Genomic DNA, 27,531 nt, shown 5'->3' with positions numbered 1-27,531 from the left:
ACACCAAGCCCACTCCTGAGGGGCTCCAGTATTAAGACCCAACCCCCTCCCAGAGGCCCCACCCCCTAACAGCATTCCCTTTTTGGGTTTTCAACATAGGAATCTAAGGAAGCACAAGCATTGTGAGTCAGGATAGAAAGACAGCAGAAATGGCAAGGACAAGAAAAAAGTCAGTTTCTCACCATCTGGGAATCACGGATCCCAAAACAATGAACCTTTACTTAAGGCCTTTCCCTCTCCACGCCAGTAGTTTTCTAGGAATCTCATCTGAAACCCCATTTAACTCCCTGGTGTAACCCTCGAGGCTCCTGGTTTTCTGTCATCAGATTGTAATCCCATCCGTGGGAAGCATCCCCAGGGGCACCCTGTAACCTCAGTCATCAGAAGAGGTGCAAAGAAAGGGAGCCCGTGCTCTGCTTGTTAGGTGTGGGCTTTTCCAGAGCAGCTTGTAGTCTGAAGCCCAGGCTTTCTCAGCCAAGGCTCCCTTTCTGTGTTAACCTTTAAGTCCCCAGTCTCTGCTCTGAGGCCGTACTGTTAATCGTGTTGAGGTTGATGAGGTCAGAGTAGAAATGTTTCTCAAAGGAATCTTGGTGGGAAAAGGGATGTTGGAGGGAAGGACTCTAAAGCCCTAGCCCCTCCTTTTTCCTCTTCCTAATGCAAAAACCTGTTGGGGTGGCTGGCACTGAGTAAAAACAAGGCCATGGCATGGTGACCCTATTGGGTCACAGAAGGAAGGAGCTCTGTTCTGCTTTTCTTTGGGATATGTGTAAGCGAGGCACCATGTGTAGGCAGCCAGTGTTCTAAGAATTGGCTTCGTCCTATCAGAAACTCAGGCTAATTAGACAAAGATATGAAGGAAGAAATGGGTGCCCCAAGAGGCCTCACCCTTTGAGGAGGTGCTGCCCTAGCCTAGCCTGTGGTTTAGAAGCAGAGCCTTGTCAGCAATCAGCTTATAGTGATAACAACAGAGTACCATATCCTCACTAGCTTTCATAACTGATGGAGGAGTTATGTGGACTGCTGGCAAGAAAAAAGCATTGGTGGTCTTACTGGCGATGGGACCTGCTACAGTATTGATCCACCAAACAAGATATGCCTTGTTGGTACAATAGTGGCACGGGTGTTATGAGAGTAACCAACTACTTTCTGATTGGATTTAGGAATTCATGCCTAGTACTGTAAACCTGGTCAAAACCATCACCATGAAGGTGAGAGGCCATCAGTGCGAAGGTGAGAGGAGGCCTGACTGACTGTTGCTTTGCTAAGTGGTCACGTTGTCAAATTGCCTTCTGACTAGCTACGTTTACATACATGTATTCGTTCTGCTCTTGCCGTTGTTGATAGACGCTTCTTTTTTGACACTGGAACGCGGTTAATGCACAGTCTCACAGCTTGTGTAAGTGCTGAGAACAGTGAGCGTTCCATTCTAAACAGGATGTCTACATCAAGTCCCCACTCCCACCCTCAGAGCTCCAGGTAGAGGGAACAGAGAGGATGCAAGAGGCAGAGGATGAGCACTGTGAAGCACTCGCTGCTTTTGGATAGCATACATCTATCACATTCCAGACCTCACTGCAGTTAAGGTTGCCAGCAACAAGATCAAGTCAATGAAAACTCCAGCTTGGATGGGCGTGGCATCCATAAGACCCTATCCTTACCTAAGGAGCTATTGGCAACCAATGCCTGCTGTGAAAGGAGGGTCATTTTTCCTTGGAGTGTGGTCACTGGTAGCTTGCCCGTATGCCAGCAATTCCCTACCCTCATGTGCAAATGGGTTATAAAATAATAAGAGGACACGAAGTTGGTAGGGGGACATGTTGGGTGGGTTCAGGGGGAGCTGAAGGGAAAGGGGGAGGATACTGCCAAAATACATGTGTACACATATGAAATTATCAAAAAGAAAATAGAAACAATACATTTTAAAATCTTCTCAGGCTAGAGAGATGAATCAGTGGTTAGGAGCACTGACTGCTCTTCCAGAGGTCCTGAGTTCAATTCCCAGCAACCACATGGTGGCTCACAACCATCTGTAATGAAATCTGATGCCCCTTTCTGTTGTGTCTGAAGACAGCTACAGTGTACTTAAAAATAAATCTTAAAAAAATCTTCTCAACAGGACATATCTTTGGGATTGGGATTTGATGAGGGCTGCCCCCAATAACCTCATTTAATTTAATTACATCTCAAACACCATAACTCCAAACATTATCACTTCTGAAACACTGGGCGTATGAGGGTGTGAGCACATGCATCCTTGGGGTCTGGGGAGGGAAGAGCTCATCTGGTCTCAGTTTACTCAGTATGGAGTGATGCTGGGTTATTTTTTGATTCCCCTGATCTTAAACTCTTGAAAGTCCAGGCTGGAGGTGTGGCCAAGTATACTTGCTATGCACACTTGATGACTCCAGTTCAGTCCTTGGAGTGGTGGCACACCCCTGTCCTATCAGCAGAGTTACAGCGGAGACAGAAGAGTGGATGGCTGTTCTTGGAAGCCCGTGAACATACAAACTTAAGAGACTGCTTTAAGAACCAGGTGGCCCCATCCCCCTAGGTTGTTTTCTGACTTCCGTGTGCTTGTTGTGGCACAATTACACTTGCACTCACAAACACATCATAAACATGCTCATGTACATACACCATAACCTCCCTCCCCAACACCCTCTGCCCCTTCTGCCCCCATACAAGAAAAGTTTACTCTAGAGCTGAGCCTGGCTTTCCTGGAATTTAAGGCATGCCTGCAACCTTTCCAGGCGAAAGCTTTCTTACAACACACAGATGATAAAAAAATAACATTTATCTCCCTGAATGTTCCAAGCCTTGAGTGGCGGCTGTGGCCAGGATGCCTCAGGAAGCCAAACAAATTAGTCCTCAGGACAGACTAAGAGGCTGGTGAACAGCAACAACAGAACAATGTTTCAAATCAAGAAGCCCGGCTGTCACTCCTTCATCAAGATGGCGCTGTGTGGACCTAGTGCTAAGAAGTACACTGTTGATTCTCTCTGAGTGCCATAGGCTTGATTCAGAACTCACGGTTCCCACGTGAGATCCTCATTCTCCTGAAGCAGCTCCTCCAGAGACACTGGAACTGACCAGTGACCACCAGAAGTGGGTTGGCTGTCCTTTGAAATCACAGAAGCAGGTGTGTTCTAGAGCCCAAATGGCAACAAGAGCAGACAAGGATAAAAATGATGTGCCCATGTTTTCTTTGTGTCAAGGACTATTTGGGGGGGGGGAACCCTTGACTCTAAACAAAATTGAAAGCCCATCTGACTTCAGATTTATTTGATTGATCTTTCTCAGGATAATTAGAATCAGAACTGGCTTCCACTGGCAAATGTGAGCCAAATTAAAAAAAAAAAAAAAAATCCAGGAGAGAAAATAAATATCACAACTCAAAAAAAAACATGTATGTTCATTTTATTTAAAAAAGACGGAATCAGGTTTTATGCCACCGAGCTAATTTATTTACACGCATACTGTGAGTTTTGCACTCACAAAATTTGTTAGCATTGCTACATGATAAATTGCACCTGTCTCGCTTGTGAAAAACTATCTGAAGATTTCCACTCCTCTCTGTCAGTGGGGAACTATGCTGAGGACATCCGTGAGCTTCACTGAAACTGGTCTCCCAGTATGTGGCAGAAAGGAGGGCCTGGGTTTTCTATGTTGGAGTAAGTGGTTAAGCGTTTCAGCTTTGGACTGGCAGGCAAGGTGGCTCAGTGGGTGAAGGTGCTTGTAGTATAAAGCTGGTAAAAACAAGTTCAAATCTCTTCCACAAGGTTGTCCTCTGATCTCCACATGCATGCTATGGCATGCTTTTCTGCATCAACCCAACCTCCCCGAACCTCCCCCAACAACAACAACAATAACAATAACAAACAACAACAACAACAACAACAACAATACATTTCAGCCGTGGGGCAGTTCTCTAACACTTGTCAAACTGTCCTCTAATTCTTGTTTCCTTCATATCTGACATGTGTCCCAGATTCAGGGTCTTCATAATTTTTTAAAAGATTTATTTATTTATTTAACATATGTGAGTACACTGTCACTCTCTTCAGACACACCAGAAGAGGGTATTGGGTCCCATTACAGATGCTTGTGAGCCCCCATATGGTTGCTGAGAGTTGAACTCAGGACTTTTGGAAAAGCAGTCCTTAGCCACTGAGCCAACTCTCTAGTCCCCTTTATGGATTTTATAGATGGGGAAATGTATGCAGAGAGCTCAGTGGATGAGCCCTCCCCGAGTTGAGTCCATCAAACGTCAGCTTCCATACCAACCTTGTTCCAAGAAGATCTTTGCCTGTTTACCTTATATCTGTGAATTCAATTTGCAGAAGACAAAAAGGTCAGACCTCCTGAACATGTGCTCTCTACTTGCTCCAAGCAGGATGGACTGGAGGGAGGGTAGGGATGGGTCGGGAACCTTGTAGAGGTTTTATAGCTTTCTCTGCCTTCCCAGTAAGACTCCATGTTGTACGAATTCCAGGGCCAGCGGTCCAGCCCACCTGAAACAAATCACCAGTGCCCAAATTCTTTCCAAATTCAACAATGATAATCGTCATCATCACGATTATTATTTTGTCTACATGGCTGACATAATGTAGCTGAGAAAGTAGAGGCTGGGCCGTGGACCATTTCCTAAGAGAAAGGAATTTGTGAGGATGGTGATGCTGTGGACCACATCCTTGTGCGTGGTTCACACGTTGAATATTAACACCAGATGATAGCAGGAGGCGAGGCTGCTAGGAGGGCTTCAGAAGGTGACCCCTTTGATGGGATTAGTGCCTTTTCAGGAAACCACTTGGGAGCTCAGGCCCTGCAGCCCAGTAGAGCTGGGCCTGGTAGGAGGGGCTCGAGTGAATCAGCCCAGAGGGTGTGAGCACTGAGAACTGGCCCCCACCGCTTTCCAGCCAAGAGGCAGCATGTGCAGAGTAGGTAGATTCCCCCCTCCCACCCCCTTCCAGCACCGGTGGCAGAGCCGGCCCCGCCCCGGGGTCATGAGAGTGGGAGATCTACCCCTCGCTGACTGCAGCACTTGGGAGGGTGGGCCCTGCATCTCGACTGGGCCACACAGTAGAGCTGGCGCTGGTGGTGTGGATGCTGGTGAGCCGGCCCTGTGGGCTTGGGAGCAGGAGTACTGACTCTTCCCCTTGCTGGCTGCAGCATTGGGTGAGCTGGCTGGGGCAGTGCCTGAGAGCTCGCCCTGGTGGTGCGGGTTCGGAAGACCTGGAGGGTGAACTCAGCTACCACCCAGGCCCAGTTCCAAGGCGTTGAGTTGGCCCACCCCAGCATCTACTCCATCCATGAACTATTGGAACACGTGAAGGAACCAGTCCTTCAATCCAACACTGTGGGGTCTCCATGACACGCCGCAACAGCAGGATAGTCGCGTGAGGATCCAGTATTGATAGTGCAGAAGCCCGAGGCCGCGAACCAGACCAATGACTCACTGCAGTGAACATTTAAAGTAAAGATGTGTGCACAAAAGGGGAAGCTGAGGGACGCACTCCAGTTTCCACCATGAGATTTTTTTTAATGCCTTGTTTGTTTACTTTTTTATTTTTGCTTTTTATTTTCTTTTGGAGAAAGGTTGCAAGGGCAGATGGTGGATACCAAGGGATGGGGGGTGTGGGGTGTGTGTGAATGGGCTTGGGGTGCATGGTGAGAAACGCAGAGAATCGATAAAAAGATTTTTTTTTAAAGGATAGGCAGAATTTGCTAGTCTTTTTCTGATCACTGCCGTGCAAGGCTAGGACCAGGAAATGGCCGTCTGGACAAGCAGAAAGAAGCTCCCTTCAGCACTCACACTGCTGCTGTCTGATCATTTCTGACCTAGATGCTTCTGTGGTAAAGTGATGTTGAATGGAGAGGGGGCGGGGAAGGAGGGAGGGAGGGGAAAAAGTAATAGGAGGAGGAAGAGGAGGAAAAAAGGAAGAAGAGGAGAAAATAGAAGGAGGAAGAAGAGGAGGAAGAGGTGGCGGAAGAGGAGGTAGAGGAAGAAGAGGTGGACTGTACCCGCATCTGGGTGTGGAGACGAATGGATCCTGGCAGCGAACCGGACAGCCAGCCTGCCTGGGGCTGCAAGCTTTGAGTTCAGTAAGGAACCCTGTCTCAAAAAATAAGGTAGAGAGCCATGGAGGAAGGCATCCATTGTCCTTCTTTAGCTGACAAACCTGCACAGCACATGCACAGATACCTGTACTCACATGTGCGTATCCCTATACAGAGACACACATACACGCTGTTAAATAAATCTTTAAAATGAGCTAATTTATCAGTAAAATTTTTATTCTTTGTTGTTGTTTGCTTGCTTGCCTGTGCCTGTGTGTACCCTGTGCATGTCTGGTGCCTATGGGAGAAGAGAGCACCAGATCTCTTGAAACTGGAGGAACAGATATGGGCGGCCGTGCAGGTGCCTGGTACTGAGTCTGGGTTCTCTGCACAAGCGGCAAGTGCTGTTAACCAATGACCCGTCTCTCCAGCCCCGGTTTGACCATTCAAGATTTTTATTTTATTCTTGATATGTGGTTTTTATTATGTTGCTCAGGTTGGTATTAAAAGTTACCCTTCTGCCTCAATTTCCCATGTACTGAAATTACAGATGTGTACCAATCTGTTTGGCTAATTGTAACATTTTGTTGTTTATTCATTGATAATAAGTTGAATATATATATATATATAATATACATATACATTATATATGGTAAGCATTCATCTTGCAAATTTTTCTCTCATTTTGTCACTATTCAGTTAAGTTTTTGATACATGAATTTAAAACTTATACTGAATAAAATAAATTAATTTTTACTTAGTAATTTCAATTATGCCATGTTTTCAAATTCCCTCCCCCCTTAGCTTATGGAAATATTTTTAATGTTTTAAACTTATTTTTATGGTTTTATTTTATTTAAATTTTTGAAACATTTAGGATAAACTGCCACAGTGGGAGGAAGGCCTAACTTTATAATGATCGTATTTCCAACAGCCTTTTCAAGATAGAATTAACGTATCACGAGACTTACGCTTTTTTCAGTTTTAACTTAGTTTCTTAGAAGATATCTACAGTGAAATTAAAATAATTTAATCTCAGACATTTTCATCATTCCAGAAAGAAACCCTGCGCCCATCAGCAGCCACCTCCAGAGTCACTTCTACTTTCCTCTCTGGACTTGTGTGTCCTGGTGGCTTTAGATAATTAATCACTGTCACACAACGTGTGGTTTATGTGTCTGGTTGTGTAGATGCATCAAGGTCTTCATCTGCATTAGCATGGATCATCACTTCATTGTCTTTCGTCATAAAATTAGTATTCAAAGGAAGGGGTATAAACTGGGGTTCATGCTCATTAACGAACAGGCATTGGCAGTATTCCCAGTTCTCAGCTTTTGTGAATGTCTTAGTTGGGGTTTCTATTGCTGTGATGAGAAGCCATGGCCAAAGAAGCTTAGCAAGGGAAGGATTCGTTCAGATTACACTTCCAAACCACTGTTCACCATCACAGGAAGTCAGGACAGGAACTCAAGCAGGGCAGGAACCTGGAGGCAGGAGCTGAAGCAGAGGCCATAGCGGGGTGCTGCTTCCTGGCTTGCTCCTCACAGCTTTCTCAGCCTGCTTTCTTACAGAATTCAGGGCCACCAGCTGGGGAATATCACCATCCATAATGGACTAGGCCCTCTCCATCAATCACTAACTAAGAAAATTCTCTACAGGCTTGCCTTCAGTCTGATCTAACCTGTGTTAATTTGGTGTAAAACTAGCCAGCACGTCCAGTGAATGATGCTGCCACACACATCTGGGTACGGACTTTGTGTGGCCATATGTTTACATTCTCTTGCATCGATACCCAATATGGTTGGATTATATGGTTACTATCTTGGTTTTGGAGAAACTTCAAAATGATTCCCCAAAGCCTGTACCACTTTACACACACAACAGCAGTGTCTACGAAGGGCTCTAATTTCTCCAGTCTTGCTAATGCTTATTAAGTTTTTTTTTGGTTGATTATAAACAGCTCAATCATTGTGAAGAGGGATCTCACTGTGATTTCAACTTCCATTTCTCTGATGAGCCATGATGGTGTACTCATGTCTGCATAGGTGTGATGTACATGTATGTTTTTGTGTGTTTACATGTGTGTTGTGTGACTCATGTCTACATGTGATGTACATGAGTGTTTGTGTGTTCACATGTATGTTGTGTGACTCATATATGCATGTGTGATGCACATGTGTGTTTATGTGTGTTCACATGTGTGTTGTATGACTCCTGTCTGCATATGTGTGATGCACATGTGTGTTTATGTGTGTTCACATGTGTGCTGTATGACTTCTGTCTGCATATGTGATGCACATGTGTGTTTTTGTGTGTTCACATGTGTGCTGTATGACTTCTGTCTGCATGTGTGATGCACATGTGTGTTTATGTGTGTTCACATGTATGTTGTATGACTCCTGTCTGCATATGTGTGATGCACATGTCTGTTTATGTGTGTTCACATGTGTGTTGTGTGTACTCATGTGTACCTGTGCTCATGTACATGGAGGTGATAAGCTGACATAAAGTCCCTGCTTCAGTTGTGCTCCATGTTACATCCCGCAGCAGGAAGGACTCTTGCAGGACCTGAAGCTTGCTAGTTTGGTGTCTTCACCAACCAGCTTGCCCCAGGATTCTACAGTGGCAACTTCCCAATGGCTGAGGTCACTGGTGGCCACCACACATGCCTGGCTTTCAGGTGCATCAAGAGCCCTCCCTCACCCCATTCTGTGAGTTTTCTTCCAGCTCCTCGATACACTCCACAGTGCAAACCCTTTTCATTCCTATGACGTCCAGCTTGTTTTTCTTTTGTCACTTGTGATTTTGGCATCATCAGTGAGCCACTCTTACTTGACCCTAAAGCATGAAGACACACATGTATATTTTCTTCAAAGAGCTTTATAGTGTAACTCTTTTTCCAGTTGATCTTTGTGTATGTTTAGCTTTACTTTTAACCAATGACTTCTTCAGTTTCCTAAACACTATCCTCTTTCCATCAATTAAAATGGCACCGTGGCACAAATAATATTGTTTTAGGCATCTGCTCTTCTCCTTCTTGTAGTCCTTAAACCAGCTTTCCTAAGCACAGAGCCACCAGTGCGAACTTCTGTGTCCTAGCCTCCTTTGCTGCTCAGTGTAGCCTTTTGACCAAGTCCCAGCCTGGGAGACGGAAGCACAAGTGAACGCTCAAGCCCTGGAGGGAAATCTTCACAAAGCCTCTCCTCTCTGCTAACCTTTCTCTCTTCTCTAAGGCTTCAGTGCACAGCATGCGAGCCAGCTTCGAGGATACACAGGTGGGTATCTAACAGAATGACAGAACATCAGAATGGACCGAGCCATGTTTCTGGATGTCCCCCAGGGGTGAGAAAGGGGCTGATTCCGATTCATCCATCCAGTTAGAGGAAAAGCCGTTTTAGTTAATCTACATTCTTCAGGGGGTGGTGGCTTTGTCATGGCAGCTTACATACTATGCAGAATGGTATGTCTCCTTTATTGTACATTTTTATAGATTAGGTTTTGTCTTATATCTGTCCCCCTTCTCTCCCTCTCCCTTCTCCCCCATCCCGTGTGTGTGCATGTGTGTGTGTGTGTGTGTGTGTGTGTGTGTGTGTGTGTGTGGTATGTTCATATGTGCATATTGAAGTCGGAGGACAACCCCAGATGTTTTCCTCAGATGCTGTCCACCCTGTCTGAGACAAGATTTTTTTCATTGGCCTGGGGCTTGTCACATAGGAGCACCCTCCTGCTGTCTCTATCTTCCCAGCACTAGGATTATGAACGCACATCACTGTGCTCAGTTTTAAGATTTAGTTTTATTTATTTGTTGTTAAATACGGGTACTGGAGGTGAAACCCAGGTTTTCCAGCTTTCATGGAAATATGTCAATGGCAGAGCCATCTTCCCGAGCCAAAGTCTGTTGATTTAAGAAGGCAATCAAAGTTTCCATTTCCGTAGGTTTACAAAACATTTAACTGAAAGTAGCTGAAGTCTCTCACGTTCGTAAAATTCATCTGCATGGGCCAATAGTATTCCAGACTAAACTTGTCTACTTCATGCTCTGCTTTCTGTTCCCACAGTTTTGGATTTCATTTTCCAGAACTCTATTGTCATAAGCGACAACTAGAACGGCACAGTCGTGGTGTGTGTGATGGTCTGCAGCCTGTATACAGGAGTTAGTGTAACATTTACAGTATGCTCACACCCAAGCTTGGCCAGCCAGGTCTGCTGGAGGAAGGCACAGGGACCATTCAGAAACCCTGACATTAGTGGGGTAGGAGAACAAACCTTAACAGTGCACACACACCTCTTAACTATGAGCAGGTGTCTTCAGGAGAGTCACATAGTCACACTTTCTGTGCCCATTTTACAAGGGGCACTGGTGAAGGGCAAGAGAGGACACAGTGAATATGGTTCTATGAGGTGAAGAACGTGCCCTCGGGATGCAACAGGAGACCATGTTCCTAACCGGAGTGGGGTGGGGCCAGCACAACTCTTGTTAATTGAGTTACTTCTGATTTTCCTTATCAGGTGGTTAGAAATACATCGCCTTGGGATGAGAGTTAATTTGGTTTGGCGCCGGGTGAGTGCCCTCTATTATGACAGTCTCTTTCACTCATGCTACAAGAGAGCAGAAGGCAGTTTTTCTAACAAAATATGCAATTGGCACTAGTCACTTAGTTGTAACAATTTAGGATGCTCCATTTCCTCTGTAAAATTGATTTTCACTTCATAGTCACACCAAGGGCCCTCCACCTTTTTTTGAATCTGTCTCAAACTTGAATGGAAATGTTCACATACCAGGGAGAAAGAGAGCTGGTCAGAGAGTGTTCAACACACCAGCGTCAGCTGCCCTTTTGGAAGAGTATTTAAAAGGAAAGACCTAAGTACATTAGTCTCAGATTTAGGTTTCAAAACCTAATTTAATTTTATCTGTCTGTGTGGGTGTTTGCCTGCATGTATCTCTGTGTACCACTTGTATGCCTGGTATCCGAGTAGGACAGAAGAGGCCATTGGATCCCCTGGAGCTGGATTTCCAGATGTTTGGAGCTGCCATGTGGGTGCTAGGAGGTGAGGTGGATCCTTTAGAGCCATTGCTCTTAACCATAGAACCGTCTTCCTCTCCCCAGTTTTGTGATGTAAAATGTCCAACTTGTTAATGAGCAAAACGGTCAAAAAGGCCTTTTAACATCAACTCTATTTGGGTCATCGGTTCTATACATCCAAGGTGTACTGGGTATCATACTGTCTGAATTCTGTTTCTAGAACTTTCCTTGGCCTTTTAATGATCCCTTGTATAGTCATTTTCACTAATAATAAAGTAAGCAGTAAACATATGTACCTATGCATGCATGTAATACATAATCTGTATATATTGTTTTTTGGGGGACTGCTCAATTTCATGCACTGAGTTACAAAATATAGTTGATCTGTGTACATATATACAGAGCACTGGCTGAAATCCTGAGTTATGAAATTCTCATCAAACAAGGTTGCAGGGATGAGCAAATCAGTTCTGTGAAGGAAAAGGTAGGCTGGAGATCAAGGTGCCACAGGCTCCTGAGACATCTTCAAGAGTCCTGATTTGCTGTACTCAGCATTAGATTTAAGATGGCTCCCAGAACACTGGTAAGACAGCAAAAAAGGAGCTGAGGTCAGTGTGGTGGCTGTTTCCTGTCTCCAGCTTCCAGTATTCACAGAAGTCCAACAGGTGATGATGCCCTCCTCCAACTCCTGAATAACTTCACCTGGCAGGGCTTTCATTGGGGTATGGTAATGTTGTGATGAGACACCATTGGCTGAGGATTTTGGGACTTGGGATTGGCTCAAATATTGTTTATAAGCTTATGCGATGTACAATAAACTCAGATCTGCACCCTGATGCTGGTCTCTGGAGTCTAATTCCCAGGATTCATCATGTGATCCCATTACTACTCACTACCCAACCCCCCACCCCTGGTCCTGTTCCTAGGTCCTGTTCCAAAGAGACATGGTGGCCAGTGTCTCTTTGACCACCAATTGTCATGATTTCACCAATGTTGATGGAAGCTGTAGGTGGGTGACAGGGTAGCCCACATGATCTGGATTATAGGATGAAAAAGGTTAGACAGTGTAGTGTTGGGTCTCTGATCTGTCCATGGTCCTTTTGTCTGCCTGTCTGCCTGGCCTTCCCTCACTCAGAGGCCAACACAACATAATGTCGACAAGCAGTCTGGTTCTTCTCAGCTCTCTGAGAAAAGGTTCAGCATTTGGGTTGATGAGAGGGGACTTGTTTTCATAATGGGTAGTTCTGGGTGGGAGGGTTTGGATCTAGACTGTCTCCCAGAGGCTCATGCCTTGTAGTCGAGGGCCCCAGGTCAATTTTCAGGGGGTGATTGTACATCCACTGACAATAAGGGAGCAAGTCCATCCCTGTGGCCCTGGGCAGTAAAGCAGGCACGGGTCCCTCGGCAAACATTTTCATGGATACCTGTGGAGCCTGCAGAGGAGCGGGCATATGGTAGGAAGGGATGGCTTGTGGCAAGCTCACAGATCCGAAGACAGTGAAGATCTGTGCTGACTGTGGAGTTTCTTTTGCAAACAGCTCATCCTGGTGCTTCCCCACCCCCATGCCCGTCCAGCTGGCTTCCTAAGAGCAGCCACCTGCTGCCTTCGCAAGCCTACCGCCCAAGTTCTAAGCAGCTCAAACAGAAACTGAAGTAAATCTCCCAGGGAGCCAGATTCCAGGCTGGGGACTGAGGATGATGCCTTAGGGAACAGAGGCCAGCACCACCCGGGCACAGTACCCTGCTGTGTTGGGGGAAGAGCAATACTGGGGCTTCAGCAGCCACCGTACTTGGGAAGATTGATTTGGCCTTCCGGTGTGTTGTTTCCATAGAAGCGGGGCTTAACCTTTTAAGTGAAGATTATAAGGCTATCTAACTCATTTAAAATTAGGCTTCGAGCATCTCAGTGCTTAATGCCCAAGTGTTTCCGTGGGACTCGGGTATAGCCATTGATCCGACTGCCAGACAGAGCTGGGACTGTGACATCTAGCTCTCTGCTAGAAATCTGCTTGCTTTATTTGTAAACATAATACCCCACTCAGGCATAAACCCTGAGAAAAAAATCATCAGAATATTCATAAATGGCTTTTACTTAATGAACAGCACCGACTCCATAAACACAGGGAGACTCGGTAGCAAGAAAGAGGCATGTGCATTCAATTAAAGTAATTTATTGTATTTTTCCAGAATGGACATAAAGCACATATTGGGAGTTGAAATCACAACACAGTGTTACACACCATTTTCCACAACTAGCTTTGCATCGAATTCCTTTAAAAGAACATAATAATTTTAAAAAATCTGAGTATTTACATATTAATAAAACATATGTACAAGAAGATTGAGACATATCATCCATAGATAGGGACTTTTTTTTTTTTTTTGCTAAGAAAGCCTATAAAAAGGGTTTCTAAACAAAGCTGAACAGTAGTCACAGTAAGTTAACACGAATACAATGTAAACTTACAAAATATGGTTTTACTGTTACAGTTTTGATCTGCCTTCCCCATTTGTGAACCACTGCACTTACTTATCTGTGAGTCAAACAATCCCTGCGCCCCTCAGTACTGAAAACTCCCAGGCTCGGAAGGAAGTGTTTTCTGAAAGTTTATAGGGCACACAGAACAGACCTCCAGTTCTAAGTCTATGTTCCCTGCACAAAAAACAAACTCACCATCAGTTAACTGAGTGAAGGGCACCAATTCAGTGTCTCTAGTCCCTTTGAGGAGCCTTTCACCCTGGGGGGCAGAATACATTCCCCCTCCCCGGGATCTGCTACAAAGTGAATGAATGTCTGTCTGCAGTATCAGACCACCTGATAAAACAAAGGGACCAGGGGCAGCAGGGAACAGAAACTGTTAATGGTAATTTCCAAGTGGCCCCCATAGCTTCCAAACTGAGAGAAATAAAAGGTGCACCTGCGAGATGTTGCTGTCTACTCTCGAGACTGACTGCACAAGCAACCCCCAGAAGCACGTTTTGTCACATTCCAGGGATATGTCCTATATCATCTTCACTAGCTGGTGTCAGTGAAATACTGCTCTGGTCCTACCTTTAACATTCCGTGCTCCGTGTGGTGTGACGCAGCGCACCGGACAGGCTCCTAAGGACATTCAGGTTTTGTGGCCAGCTGGTCACAAAGGGTACCCCGGTCCTAGGCAACCTCTTCCCCACTTCTCAGTTCTCTCACTGGCAAAGCAGGGAGTGGAACTGGGTGCTTGAACTCTGTTGCCTTTAACCTGTGGCTGCAGCAACAGAAGGGAAAAGGCTAAGTTTTTGCCAAGACAGGCTTTTATCCCTGGGGTTTGGTGGATGAGAGTCACATTTTTTTCTTTTATGTCTATTTTTGGTCTTTGAGTCAAGTGCCCAAGATCTGAGGCAATTTGCTTTACACAATAAATAAGGTGTGATGCATGGCGTTCGAAGGTGGCATTTTCAATGCACGATTTCATTAGCAAACCAAACGTGGAGGTAAATATGTCTGTGAGACAAGTATCTCCACAGCAAAGATTTCTTTAAAATAAACGGAGATGTTCTTCCTCCTATTCAGTCTTACATAAAGTAGATGGCAAGCGTGTGAGGGACCAAACAGACTGCAGAATGAACAGGAAAACAGGGGAAAGCCAAGGCTGCTCGGCTGAAACCGTATTCAAAGGCTTGGCTCCTGAGCAGACGGCTGGTCACTTTGAGTTATTACTGCCTTTGCCATTACATCATCAGTTATGTGAAAGGTTTTTATTTCCTAAAATTCGTACATCATTTGTGGTCCCCCAGTTCCGATGTCTGTTTCGGTTACTATGGCTGATGTCCTAAATGACTTCACTGGCCAGGTAGGAGCGCTGTCTCTCAGAACAACTGCTTCCTTCTCTACGCTGAAGAGGGGCTAGTTAGCGCTGCTTTGTAACCTCTGTCAGTCCTGGAGGAGAAGGTTTTCTCTGCATGCAGCTAAGCAATTCACCATAAAATAAATATATTCAGACAGACCCGGTCTTCACACTGAGGCTGTGAATGGACAGACATGGGAAGGGGATGGCTTCTTTACAACGGGTCACACACGCGCTGGACGCTTACAGGTAAGAGACTGTAAGCATGGTTCCTTAAAAAAATGTGCCAAACTGGAGTTGTGATACCACATGTTACAAAGAAATTATTCAGACAGGACAAGCCACCACAGAACACCCACACTGCAGGATCTGCAACTGCTACACGGACCGTGGAGAAACAAGAGTGTTCTAAGAATGCAAGTCTAGGCAACGGAACCTGGTTCTGGGTCTTCTGGGGTCTCTCTCCTGGTGACAAATGTATGACCTGCAACAGAAACAAGACCGTGAGGAAAGACTGCTCCGCTGCAGCAGGGATGCACATTTTATCACATGGCCAGGGGTCCGGTGCAGAGCAGGAGTTAACTGGAGTGTCTGAGGGCGGGGCACATGCCTGTGCCCCCCCATCACAGATGTCAAGCCACTGAACATCAACTTCAATTGTGCTAAGTGAGTAATTTCAGGAATGAGAAATTTACGTCTTAATTAGAAATGGATTTTTTAAAAAGCCCCTGAATATATCTTACTGTTAGAGGTGTATTGTTTTGGTTTGTGTGTAGGGGGATATCAGTAACAGTTGTCTCTGAGTAGTAATAGTAAACTGGCTCACTTGTGCTTTCTGAAACATAACGGTACAAAGAATGCCAACCGAGAATACAAATTGGAAAGAAATTACTTTGGTTGACTTCATAACATCAGCTGTTCCCAGATTTCTGGGCGCGGTCTCTGGTCCAGTGCTTCCTCCACGTCTAGGCCGGGTGTGTAAGTAGCTGCCTCTGTCTCTCACCCTGGTCTGAGGGTGGAATCTGTGTGGGACCCCCATGCTGACTGCTGCTCACTGCACAGGTTAACACACTTTCAGCATCGCGTATGCATGCTGCCCCAGCACCCGGGGTGGTGGAGAAAGAGGATTGGGAACTCAAAGCCAGAGCCAACCTGGGCTACACAAGATCTCTTCTGAGACTCAACTATAGTGGCTGGGGACAAATGCCATCTGACTACCTGAGCGTAAATTCTACCCTCATCAGTACAGGCTCACTACAACACAAGGACCTCCTCTTCTCCCTGATACAAAATGTAAAAGAACAAAAAAGACAGTTAAAGTAATAAAAGCACTGTTGACGCTCGAGGAAAAATCAGCTTTGGTCAGCTCAGATAAACAAGGAGCTGGAGATGTGGACCTCACATCTAGTTGCTTCCACAGCTCTGTTCGGTGGGGCTGAGTGCACTGCAGCTGTGTATGAGACACGGAGTTCACCCTTCCGAAGGCTGTGTCAGTGCACGTGGAGGGGTCAACCGCAGCAATGCCACACTCTGAGAATCGTGCCAGGCTTCCGATTTTACTTTGGAGGGCAACCATGAAGCGTGCCATCAAGATTATTTAATTTGAAACTTAAAATCTGAGACCCTATCTGTGACCTCTTCCCTACTGTTCCAAAAAGACAAATACTTTAAAGTCACCCACAATGTTGTTCAGTGTGTGTCCATCTGGTCAGAGTCTTTTTCTTATCACCTCACACTCCTTGGGGCACAATTTAAGAAAGGAATAGAAGCAATGAGCCTAAACTGAGGTGGACTTTGGGCAGACTGTGTCAAACATTATATATACAAAAGCTGAGTCACCGAAATGGAATCTTAATGGTACCACACATCCAACTCTCCTGGGATCTTTAATAAACACACAGAAAAGAGCTGGCTTTGGCTTAGGCATAAGAAAGCTCTGTGTTATAAGGGTTGGGAGTCAAGGGGATGGGGCCCAACCAGGCTATCCCCAGCTGCCACACCTTGGAAAAGTCATTTAGTGTTTCCAGGATCCCCCACCCCCTTGAAATAAAAAGGCTGGATAAAAAGGAGGTGTTGGTCCAGATGAGCTCCCAAAGGCCCTTCATCTTCCAGTTCCTTGGGAGCTTGTGATTCCCGTGAAGCTCCTCTAGCAACCCCAGGCTGTTTTTTTTTCTCTGAAAACTCTCTGCCTCCATCTTTAGACAGTTGAATGCAAAGGTGTAACTTCAAGATAATAAAGCAAACACCCACTGCATCATCTGATGCAGAAGACAGCTGCTACAGATGCCCAGGGGACAAGTACAGAGGTATGACATTTCCTCCCCAAGGGCCCTGAGCAACAGTTTCATCATTATGATTAGTATTTCCTGCATCTGCTGGGTCAAAGGTGACAAAGTATTATCAGTATGAGTTGTCCTGATATTCAGAGAATGGCAAGGAGCACTAGAGATCACATGTTCACTCTCCTGACTTACGAGTATGGAAACAGAAACACAAGGAGCCATCCCTTCTACAGAACTTCGATAGAACCTAAGAACTGGCTGCAGACAGGATTTTGTGCACCATGTGACGCATTTCATTCATCTGTTGACTTGTTGCTTGGTTACTCAAGGCAGAGAAAAGCAAGGTGTGATTGACATGGGGGTGTGGGGGTGGGGCTCTGGCAACTCTAAGTTTACCTATGAACTCTGCTTTAAGTAAACTCCAAGATACATGTTAATGTTTCTGGGCCTCAAGACCCCGTGGTCTTAGGGTTCATCATCACAAGACCATGTGGCCAGTAGAGACACTACCAAGAGTTCCTGCCAACATACTACACTCCACTCATATTTTCTGAATTTAAATCAAGTCTTACAGTCCCAGCTCTAGAGGAAACAAACAAACAAACCCTACTACTGACAATGAACTGAGCTTTTATATAGTTCAAGGTATTTTTGGACTGTCTGGATTTTTTTGAAAGATTTATTTATTTATTATATATAAGTAGCTGTCTTCAGACACACCAGAAGAGAGCATCAGATCTCATGACAGATGGTTATGAGCCACCACGTGGTTGATGGAATTTAAACTCAGGACCTCTGGAAGAGCAGTCAGTGCTCTTAACCACTGAGCCTGGACTGTCTGGATTTTACAGATGGACTCTTAGGACAATCTTTGAAGAATTGTCAAATGGGAGTCCTGAGAACAAGTGGGGGATTAGTTTGGGGAAACTTTCTGACTCAAAGCTCACTGGTCAGGCACCTATTTACTCTACTCTTGGGTGTGAACTCAGGTAGGAGGCTGGGATCAGAGCTCCAATCACATGGAGTCCTGTGGTGAGTCAGAATCAAGCCCACAGCTGAACACAGTTGTGTAGTGAATGCGTCAGTACAAGTGTTGTATTTGCTGATCTGGTTCAAATACCAGGCATGTGTCACTCACCCTGGCTGAGCTGGCTTATTCAACCACGATTATTCAACCACACTTATTCAACCACACTTATTTAACAACGCTTATTCAACCATACTTATTCAACCACACTTATTCAACCACATTTATTCAACCACGTTTATTCAACCACACTTATTCAACCACATTTATTCAACCACGTTTATTCAACCATTCTTTCAGCCACGCTTATTCAACCACTCTTTCAACCATGCTTAAACAGTTACCCCATGAAGACTGCTGACATCTGCCTTTCAAAGGCCTCTGGTGAAACAAGACAAAAAGGGCCTGAATTTGGTCATACAAAGTTGACAATCCTGGTTTAGAGCTAAATGTTGTTTTATGTCAAAAACACCTTGTAATATCTAAAGGCTTGGGCGAGGCAGCGTATGGTGGTACTAACTCCTTAGGAGTTGCATTTCTGAGATGTTTATGAATATAAAAATAATGTGTTGTTTTTCATATTCAGTGTGAAAACAGATCTGATCTGAGGCCCCCACGTAACTCTGAATGAGAGGGCCTTGGTCTATTACAGAAGCAGCTTGCTCAAGCTCCTGCATCACTAGTGGTAAAAGCATTTTCAATGCAAATGTTTCCTTGCAGCCGGTGATGGGAAGCAAATGTGTTTTACCTGTTGGGGGTAGAGAGATGCCGTCCAGTCTTTCATCACCGTCAGCTACCTCTGCTGGTTACAAACATAAAACACAAACCTCATTAGTTGTAGGAACACATTCATTCTGCACAATACAGGAACACAATTAAAGCAACTCCAGCGCACGCGGTGGCCTCATCCTTCTTCTCCCGGTTCGCTTCACTTGGTTCATGTTTCACAGATTTGAGCATCATTATTTAAGCACGATTTCATTCGGATGGTCCTGACAGGGAGTCAACCTTCCTGGATTAAAAACCTGGGAACTCTTCTGACCATATTTTGTCAATCAGGGGTGATTTCGGTTCATTTTCTCTTATTTTCCTAAGCCTAAGCCTACAGCCGGCAGCAACAGGGTGGACTGCTTAACCACGCGCTGAAAGCAGGTGTGTCACTGCCTTCTGCCTGTAGAACTCTACATCCCCGAGAGCCACGCATAGTGGGAATCCTCAGAAAGAACTTTTCTTTGGAAATGCCCGGTTCTGGAACTGCCAGTCCTGGATCCATTTAGTCATGAAGGAAGAAGCCACAAAGAGAAAATACACATTTACTCCCCTTTGTGATTTCAGATGATATAAGCCTTGCTATTTTGATATGGGTTTCAGTCTCCTTAGGGGTTTTGCAAAGGTAACTCTTCTTTGGACACACACACACACACACACACACACACACACACACACACACGAGCACACTCCTACTAAATGCAAAGAGAAGGGCTTGTACACCTGTTAACTCAAGGAACTGAGTCTCCCCTAACATGCTAGGATGCTACGGATGGAGGAAACATTGGTCTATGGCTGCTGGGATAATTCTGGTGGCATCCTCTATATCCTGCCCATATTCCAAAGTTCCTTCAGACTGCTCCTGTGGACCCTGAGGCCAGCCTATAGCTTCACAGGGATGGTGGAAAGGCCAAAGCAACACTACTGTCTCCTTTTCACTGTTGGTGATTTAAACATGACCAGGGACAGACATCGCCAGAAATGTTCCAAACTTTCTACCTCTAGCTTAGTCTCTAATATCTTGTTCTTAGGTGGGTAGACCTGGCATCAGCCTCCCCTGGCCCATGTGGTCTACCGCAGCAAGAAAACGGAGAAGAGATAGAACAGTCAAGGCCAGTTTGGGTTGCACTAGAGTAGATACGACCAAAAATGATATAATATTTAATAGCATGGCCAAGAGAGAAATGGCAGGATTGAGTTGGGTAAGGCGATTTACAGAAATTTAAAGGCATAAGGCAGTCTAGTGGGACTCTGTATGTGTGCACATCTGACTTTGTATGCTGCCATTTCACACACACACAGAGGACCCAGGTTGTGGTCAGCTGCCTTCCTCTACCATTCTCCATAAAATCATTTGAGGAGAAGCTCTCTCACTGAAGCTGTAGCTTGCAGTTTTAGTTAGACTGGCCGAGCTGAGAACCGTAGGATCAGCCTGTTTCTACCAGCATCCTAGTGCTGAGGTTACACAAAACCACCATCACATCGACCTGGGGCCAGGTTAGAAGAGGGCATTGGATCTCCTGGAACTGCTGTTACAGCCTGCTGTGAGCCACTATGTGGGTACTGGGAATTGAACCCAGGTCCTCTAGAAGATCAGCTAATGGTCTTAACGGCTGAGCCATCTCTCTGGCTCCCACCCAGACTTCTTACGAAGGCTGATACGATTATGTGCTTTTGTCAGAACAGAACATATGTGACCTAAATACATGTAAGTGGTAATATATATATTAGCATGTACTGCATGCACATGCAGAGCTGAGTGTGTAACTTAATTAAAGCACCTGTCTGTAACAACAAGTTCATAGCTGCTGTCCTCTGGCAACGATCAAGCCGTAAAATTTGGAAAAGACTGAGCAAGTCCAATCAAAATTTAGTAGCAATGACAGTTTTACTCCTGGATCTAACGCAAACAATAAATTGTGATTTCAGTGCTGAGGAAGTAATCTAATAATGATGATAAAAAAATCCCCACCAGGATGGGAATTCTAGTTATAGAAAAAAATTATTGTGTGTGATGAGAGCCCCAAGTGAAGCTGTTTGGATTTGCATAATGACCTTTGCAATCTTGGGCATCGCTCCCTCCGACAGTCCCCACACACTTCCCTGAGCGGTGAGCTGATCAGCTCGGTCCAGTCAGAGTCTGCACCGCACTCTAGGAACTGAGCCAAGTATGATAAGTAAGGCTGTGGAAGTTGTGGAACATCTTTAACACACTGTCTGTATTACCATTTTGATGGAAAATAATCAAGATGAAAAACCCAAGAGCCAGTCACATGATAGATCCTGGTTCTTCCGGGAAGGACAAGTGGCTCTCGCTATCCCTTCTGCCAGTGTTTCACAGACAGACACGGGCGCTGTCTGCTAAGGCTGGGGTGCCATCCTTTAGATCTGGTTTGTCCTGTCTTAAGAGTCAGCTTCCTTCCCAGCGGTCAAGATGGCCTACTACCCATCATAGATATCCAGTTAGAGCCGCAGTAGACCTGCTGATCAAAAGTTCAGATGTCCCAAGTCACATCCTGATGTCTCAATCTCCTGGGTGCATGAACAGAAGGCGTCACAGGAAAGGAGGCACCGGGGACCATGCTACAGTTTGGGTCTCTTTCTGGATAAACGGCCACGTGTGTGCGCATGCGTACAAAATGTTTGACATGAAGATTAGAAGCAGAAATACTGTGATGCATAAAAAACTGTCACTGGCCAGTTTGGGGGAGGGTGGAGAACGCAGAGGAACATCCCTTCTGTGCAGATATCTGTGCTGGAGTAAAGAGGGAACGGCAAGAGAGACCTTGGTCTCAGCACCCAACAAGAGGACTAAGCTCTGCAGCCCCCTGCTCTGGACTGGTCTCCTGTCCTTGAATCCCTGGCTCCTAACATGTATCCATGGCAACCTCCCATGTTCTGGGAGGTCTGAGAACCTTTAGGGGGGCTAGCTGGCAGACACAGGTAGTTGGGAGCTGGCTTACACCAGCTGGCTTACATCACATGCTCTGGCCATCAGCCACCTTGTTCATCATGATGAACTACATCTCTTCAAACCATGAACCGAAATAAAACCTTCCCTGAGCTGCCTTTGCCACATACTCTGTCCCAGTGAGAAGTCCACACAGGAAACACAGAGAAGGCACTAGAAGAAGAAATTGAAACTTATTTTCATCTTGTAGTTCAGCAAGACTGTTGTCTTTTTCTCCCATAGAAATGTCCTTCTCCAATGTCTCCTGACTCTCTATGACTCCTACCTTTAAAGGTTTTCTTAAGACTTAAAAAAATTTAGATCTTATAGGATTCCCCCCCCCCTCCCGAGGCACAGGACCCGGTACACAAACGCTTTGTCTGGTCCAGGCAGCTGTGGTAGCATTACAACTAAAGGCATCAGAAGTCTGAGTCCGGACAGTTCCTTTCCTCAGACTCTCAGGAGCTGATGAACAGTCTGTCTCCACCAGTCCTGGTAAGTAGGACAGGAACAGCTTCATGCAGAGGAATTTGCTGGCCTGAGGTAGTTCAGCATCAGTGCGGGTCAGCGAGCACCTTGTGAGAGGAGCAGAGGCAGGAAGGAGGCTGACTCGAGGTTGCTGCTCCTTTGTCTTGCTGATACTACATTTATGTCTTCTTACCATGGCCCATTTTAGATTTCTCTTAAATCTGATTATCTGGTGTCTCTGTATTTTGAGCCAACAAATTCCCCTTTTAAATTAACAAGTAGGCACATGGACGGAAGTTCTTATGTATCGGCAGTTGAGCCATTAAAGGCAGAAGCTAGAAATCACAAACCAACGCTCTGCTTTATACAGAGCTGCTGCTCAGGCCTAAGGCTGGGAACCTGCTTTGCCTGTAAAACTAAATTAACACATCATTGCTCAGTCAGAAATTATGTACCAGGCCACAACCTCACCCTGCCTTTGAGAGTGGGTTATGTTGTCACCGATGAAGGGTGACTTCACATACACACACACACACACACACACATATACACGTACACACACTCACATACACATAAACGAAACACTTCACACACACACATGTACACGCACATACACACATACATATCCATCCTTACATACAATCATATATACACCCACACATACATGTATACACACCCATACAGAAATACACCTACACACATATTATATACACATACACACATACATATGAACGCACATGTAAATACATGTATGTGCACATACACATTTATACACACACTCACACATACACATATATACATACACACATATGCACACACATACACATATACAAACACACACATATCTATACACACATGCACACATACACATACACACATATCTATACACACACGCACACATACACACATATACACACATATCTATACACACACGCACACATACACATATATACACACATACACGCACATGTATGCACACACAGAGCTTTCCTCCATCTCACTCCTATTTTCTCTGTGTCTCTGTCTTTCTGCCATGGGCTGATGAAGCAAGAAAGCCCTCAGTCTTGGATTTCCGGCCTCCAGGACTGACAGCCAATCAAGTCCCATTCATTAAGGTGAATGAGACTGAGATGCTCTGCTCCTGCATCATCAAATGCTCAGATGTTTATTAGCAGCAGCGCCTTCACACACCTCCGTAACATCTTAAGTGAGGAGCAGCTCAGTTCCCAAAGCCTGCTGTCAAGACAATCTAAGTTTTATTTTCATTTGACTGATAAAAATCACACATAAATTTAATAATACTAATAATAGAAACAAGTAAGTTCATGTTCCAAGGTAGTCCCTTTCTGCAGGGGCAAACACTAATACATGCATGTGTGTTGGCTTTGGAAGAACCTCAAGGCGCTGTTTAGATCAAGTGGCCTCGGAGTCTGCCTTATTTATGTGGGAACATCCACTTCCTGGTGCTGCCCAGATAAAAAGCACAGCACTAAGTGTTTTCCTCCTTTGGCCTTCAGTCTCATTGGTGAACTCCTCTACTTTGTGATGCTGGTGCTGACTCCTCTGCTGACATCAGAAGCAGTTTCTTTCTGATTCCCACACGGGCTGAGCACAGGCTCTCCAGGAATCCCAGGCCCTCACTGAGACTGGGACGCAGGGGTCTCTAGCTTCATGACAGTCTGGGCAACCACTGGGTTCCGAGCCTCTCCACTGTTGGACTACTCTGGCCAACACAAGTTGAAAGCAAACGATAAATTCTCTCTTAATTAAAAAAACCCACATGGTATTTTGAAATTGTACACATGCAGAATGGTTAAATGCATGAATTAATCTATGTATTATACTTTGTGAAAATATGTGATGTGGACTCAATTATTTTGAGTATATGATAATAACATTATTAGTCATGCTACGTGAACACTCTTACTCTCTGTGTTGAAATGAAATTTTGTTCCTTTGCCTAGCACCTTCCCAGACCCCAGGCTCCTGGTGACTGGCTACATCCTATGCTCTCCTTCTGTGAGCCCTACCTCATCAGATTCCTCAGTGAGGTTCCACAGCACTTGTGTTTCTGCGCAGGCTTACTCAGCATAGGCTCTCCCATGTTGACACAAACAAGAGAATTCCTTCTTTTTAAAGGTTCAAAAGCATTTAGTTAGCATGCACAGTGCGTTTTCATTATTACTTGATGGAGTAAAGTGGATGCTTATGGTGATTACAGAATTTAGAAGCTGTTAGGAAATATACTCCAGTGAATGCAGGAATGCATATGTCTCTCTAACACACTGGGTTTGTTTGGGGATATACCAGAAATGAGTTTAGTAGCTCCTGCGTGTGTGTGTGTGTGTGTGTGTGTGTGTGTGTGTGTGTATGTGGGTGTGTGTATATGTGTGTGTGTGCGTGTGTGCATTTGAATGTGCAGGTGTGTGCATGTGAGTGTGCATGTGTGAGTGTGTGTGTGTATATGTGTGTGTAGTGTGTGAGTGTGTGTGTGTGTGCATGTGTGTACTATGTGTGGCCAGAGCACAATCTCAGGTATAGTGTTATTCAAGTGCTGTCACTCACTGGTTTAAGGGTAAGATGGCTGCCTGCACACCCCATGAATCCAGAGCTGAGATCACAAGGACATGCTTATTTATTACTCACTCATTCATATTCTTACCTGGGTTCTGGGAACTCCCAGTGTCTGCAAGTCGAGCCTGTTACCAGCTGAGTTGTCCCCCCAGGCCTTGTTTTGATTGTTTTTGAGAAATCACCATATTGTTTTTTATAACATATATACTAATGTACATAAAATTTATAAATAAAAGTTAAGAGATCTGTGATCTAGTAGAGATAACCATTCTTAGATGGTAGGAAAAAAATCAATCTCAAGGAGAGTTCTTGCTGGTAAGGTGGTGCCCTGTCAGAACTGAGAGGCCGGAGACTCGATGACGAAAGTCACTATCCAACTGCATCCATTTGCCCAGGAAAACAGCTGCCGAACTGCCAATGCTCAAATCTTAAACACACACACACACACACACACACACACACACACACACACTCACACACACATATACACACACTCACACATACATACACACTCTCACACTCACACATACACACACACACTCTCTCTCTCACACACACACTCTCACACTCACACATACACACACTCACACACACACATGCACATTCTCACACACTCTCCTTAAATTTCTTTCACCTTGATGTGGTGTTTCTGACACAATGAATTTTGCTTTTCTTTAATAAAGTTTTGAAACATGTCCTGAAACTCACTTTGTAGATCAGGCTGGCCTCAAACTCAACGAGACCCTTCGGTTTCTGTCCCCAAGCTGGCATGGAAGGTGTGTACCTTCCAACTGCCTTTTTTTTTTTTTTTTTTTTTTTTTAACTTTTTTAACTTTTTTATTTTTAAACTTTGAGGAATTAGTCATTTTAAAAACTCATGTAGATATAAACAACCAAACATCAACAGTCAGATAAAAGCAAACCACAGAAGACTCAGTTCTACAAGTGAAGCATCAGACCACAGGTGATATTAGTAATCTTTTCCTCTTGGGCTATTTAAAGCAACTGGCCTACATTATTTTTACTATTCAGTCTTTTAAATGTCATTTATTTAATGTATAAGTACACTGTAGCTGTCTTCAGACACACCAGAAGAGAACATCAGATCCATTAAAGATGGTTTTGAGCCACCATGTGGTTGCTGGGATTTGAACTCAGGACCTCTGGAAGAGCAGCCAGTGTTCTTAACCACTGAGCCATCTCTCCAGCACCTTTACTATTCAATCTTAAGACAAGTTTAAAAATTCACTAGAGCCAACACATCACATTACACAGAACATCTCCTTCATAAAGGTTCAAAAAGACACCCTTGAATTTACTCCGTCTATAGCTTGTTCATACCTGAGCCTCTTTTCAACCTTCTTCTGGCCAGTTTAATCTGATCCTGTAGAATCTGTACCCAGTCTCTGGGGCCAGGAAGCTTATCCACATGATTCGCAGTACAGTAATTTTCTGTAAAGACTGAAAGAAAACATGAAATGCTACTAAACACTTTCACAACAAAGGGGTGCAGAAAAAAAACAGGAAGACAGTTCCAAGGAGAAAACAAGTCTATGTCTTTTGTTGTTTCTTTCCTGGTGCTGGAAATTAAACCTAAACACGTGCATGTGCCAAGTATGTGTTCTATAACAAGTGACTTCCTCATCCCTGAAGTGAATTCTGAGGAGGTCAGATCCACAGGGTACATCCTTGTGGTGGTTTAAATAGGGGCAGCCCCCACAGACTCATGTGTTTGAGTGCTTGGCCCATAGGGAGTGGCACCATTAGGAGGTGTGGCCTTGTTGGAGCAAGGATGTCACTGTGAGGGTGAGCTTTGAGGTCTCCTATGTTCAAGCTCTGCCCAGTGTGTCAATGACCTCCTGCTGCCTGCAGATGAAGACGTAGAACTCTCAGCTTCTTCCCCAGCCCCATGTCTGCCTGTATGCTCTCAAGCTTCTACCTGACATGACAACAATGGATGGAACCTTGAAAACTGTAAGGCAGACCCAATTAAATGTCCTTCATCAGAGTTGCCATAGCCTCGGTGTCTGTTCACAGCAGTAAAACCCTTAGACAGTTCTCCGCAGCAGCACTATGCTGTTTTTGTAAAGACGGCAGGAAGTGATGGCTTATGGTTCAGCATGAACTGGTTGGAAACACTAAGCATCTTATGTGGAAACTGCTCTTTTTTGTGTGTGCACATGTGTCTGATGAAAAAAAGAGAGAAATGTTTCATATAGCTCAGTCAGAGTTGAGAATCTGTGTTGAATGACTTGTCTGTGTTGTTAATTTAACACCAAGTGCAGCGTTACACAGAGATTTTCTTACGGTGATAACTACAGACTCGGGACTCAACTAATACTGCTGTCTTCTTCCTGGAATTCTAAGACAGTTGACTCCAGGCAGGAGTCAACACCCTGCACACTGCATTAGATATGAGGAAAGACCTGTCCTATTAAGCCATGGGAAGTCATGGGGCAGGACAAAAGAGAGGCAGGACAGTGACCCCAGGAAAACCACACAGTGTGTGACCACATGTGAGGTGTGCAGTTGACATTTCTGTTCCTGAGGACTCTTC

The 27,531-nt window shown here is 44.9% G+C and overlaps 1 protein-coding gene across 3 annotated transcripts in view; it reads right to left on the bottom strand.

Moving 5' to 3' along the window:
* Nucleotides 1-13,312: 13,312 nt before the first annotated feature.
* Nucleotides 13,313-27,531, bottom strand: part of BEND7 (BEN domain containing 7) — a 79,877-nt gene continuing 65,658 nt past the window's right edge. For 2 of the 3 annotated variants that reach the window (XM_080918044.1, XM_080918046.1), the window contains 3 exons: nt 26,316-26,435; nt 18,963-19,016; nt 13,313-15,389 (listed from right to left, as the gene is read on the bottom strand). In XM_080918044.1, coding sequence (XP_080774170.1) covers nt 15,328-15,389; nt 18,963-19,016; nt 26,316-26,435 — 236 coding nt within the window. In that variant the 3' untranslated portion in view covers nt 13,313-15,327. The remainder of the gene's footprint in view (nt 15,390-18,962; nt 19,017-26,315; nt 26,436-27,531) is intronic. The other variant, XM_080918045.1, reaches the window with a different exon arrangement.

This window comes from Micromys minutus (assembly GCF_963924665.1).
Source record: "Micromys minutus genome assembly, chromosome: 6".
Classification (NCBI taxonomy): domain Eukaryota; kingdom Metazoa; phylum Chordata; class Mammalia; order Rodentia; family Muridae; genus Micromys; species Micromys minutus.
This window is presented reverse-complemented; position numbering and strand designations above follow the sequence as displayed.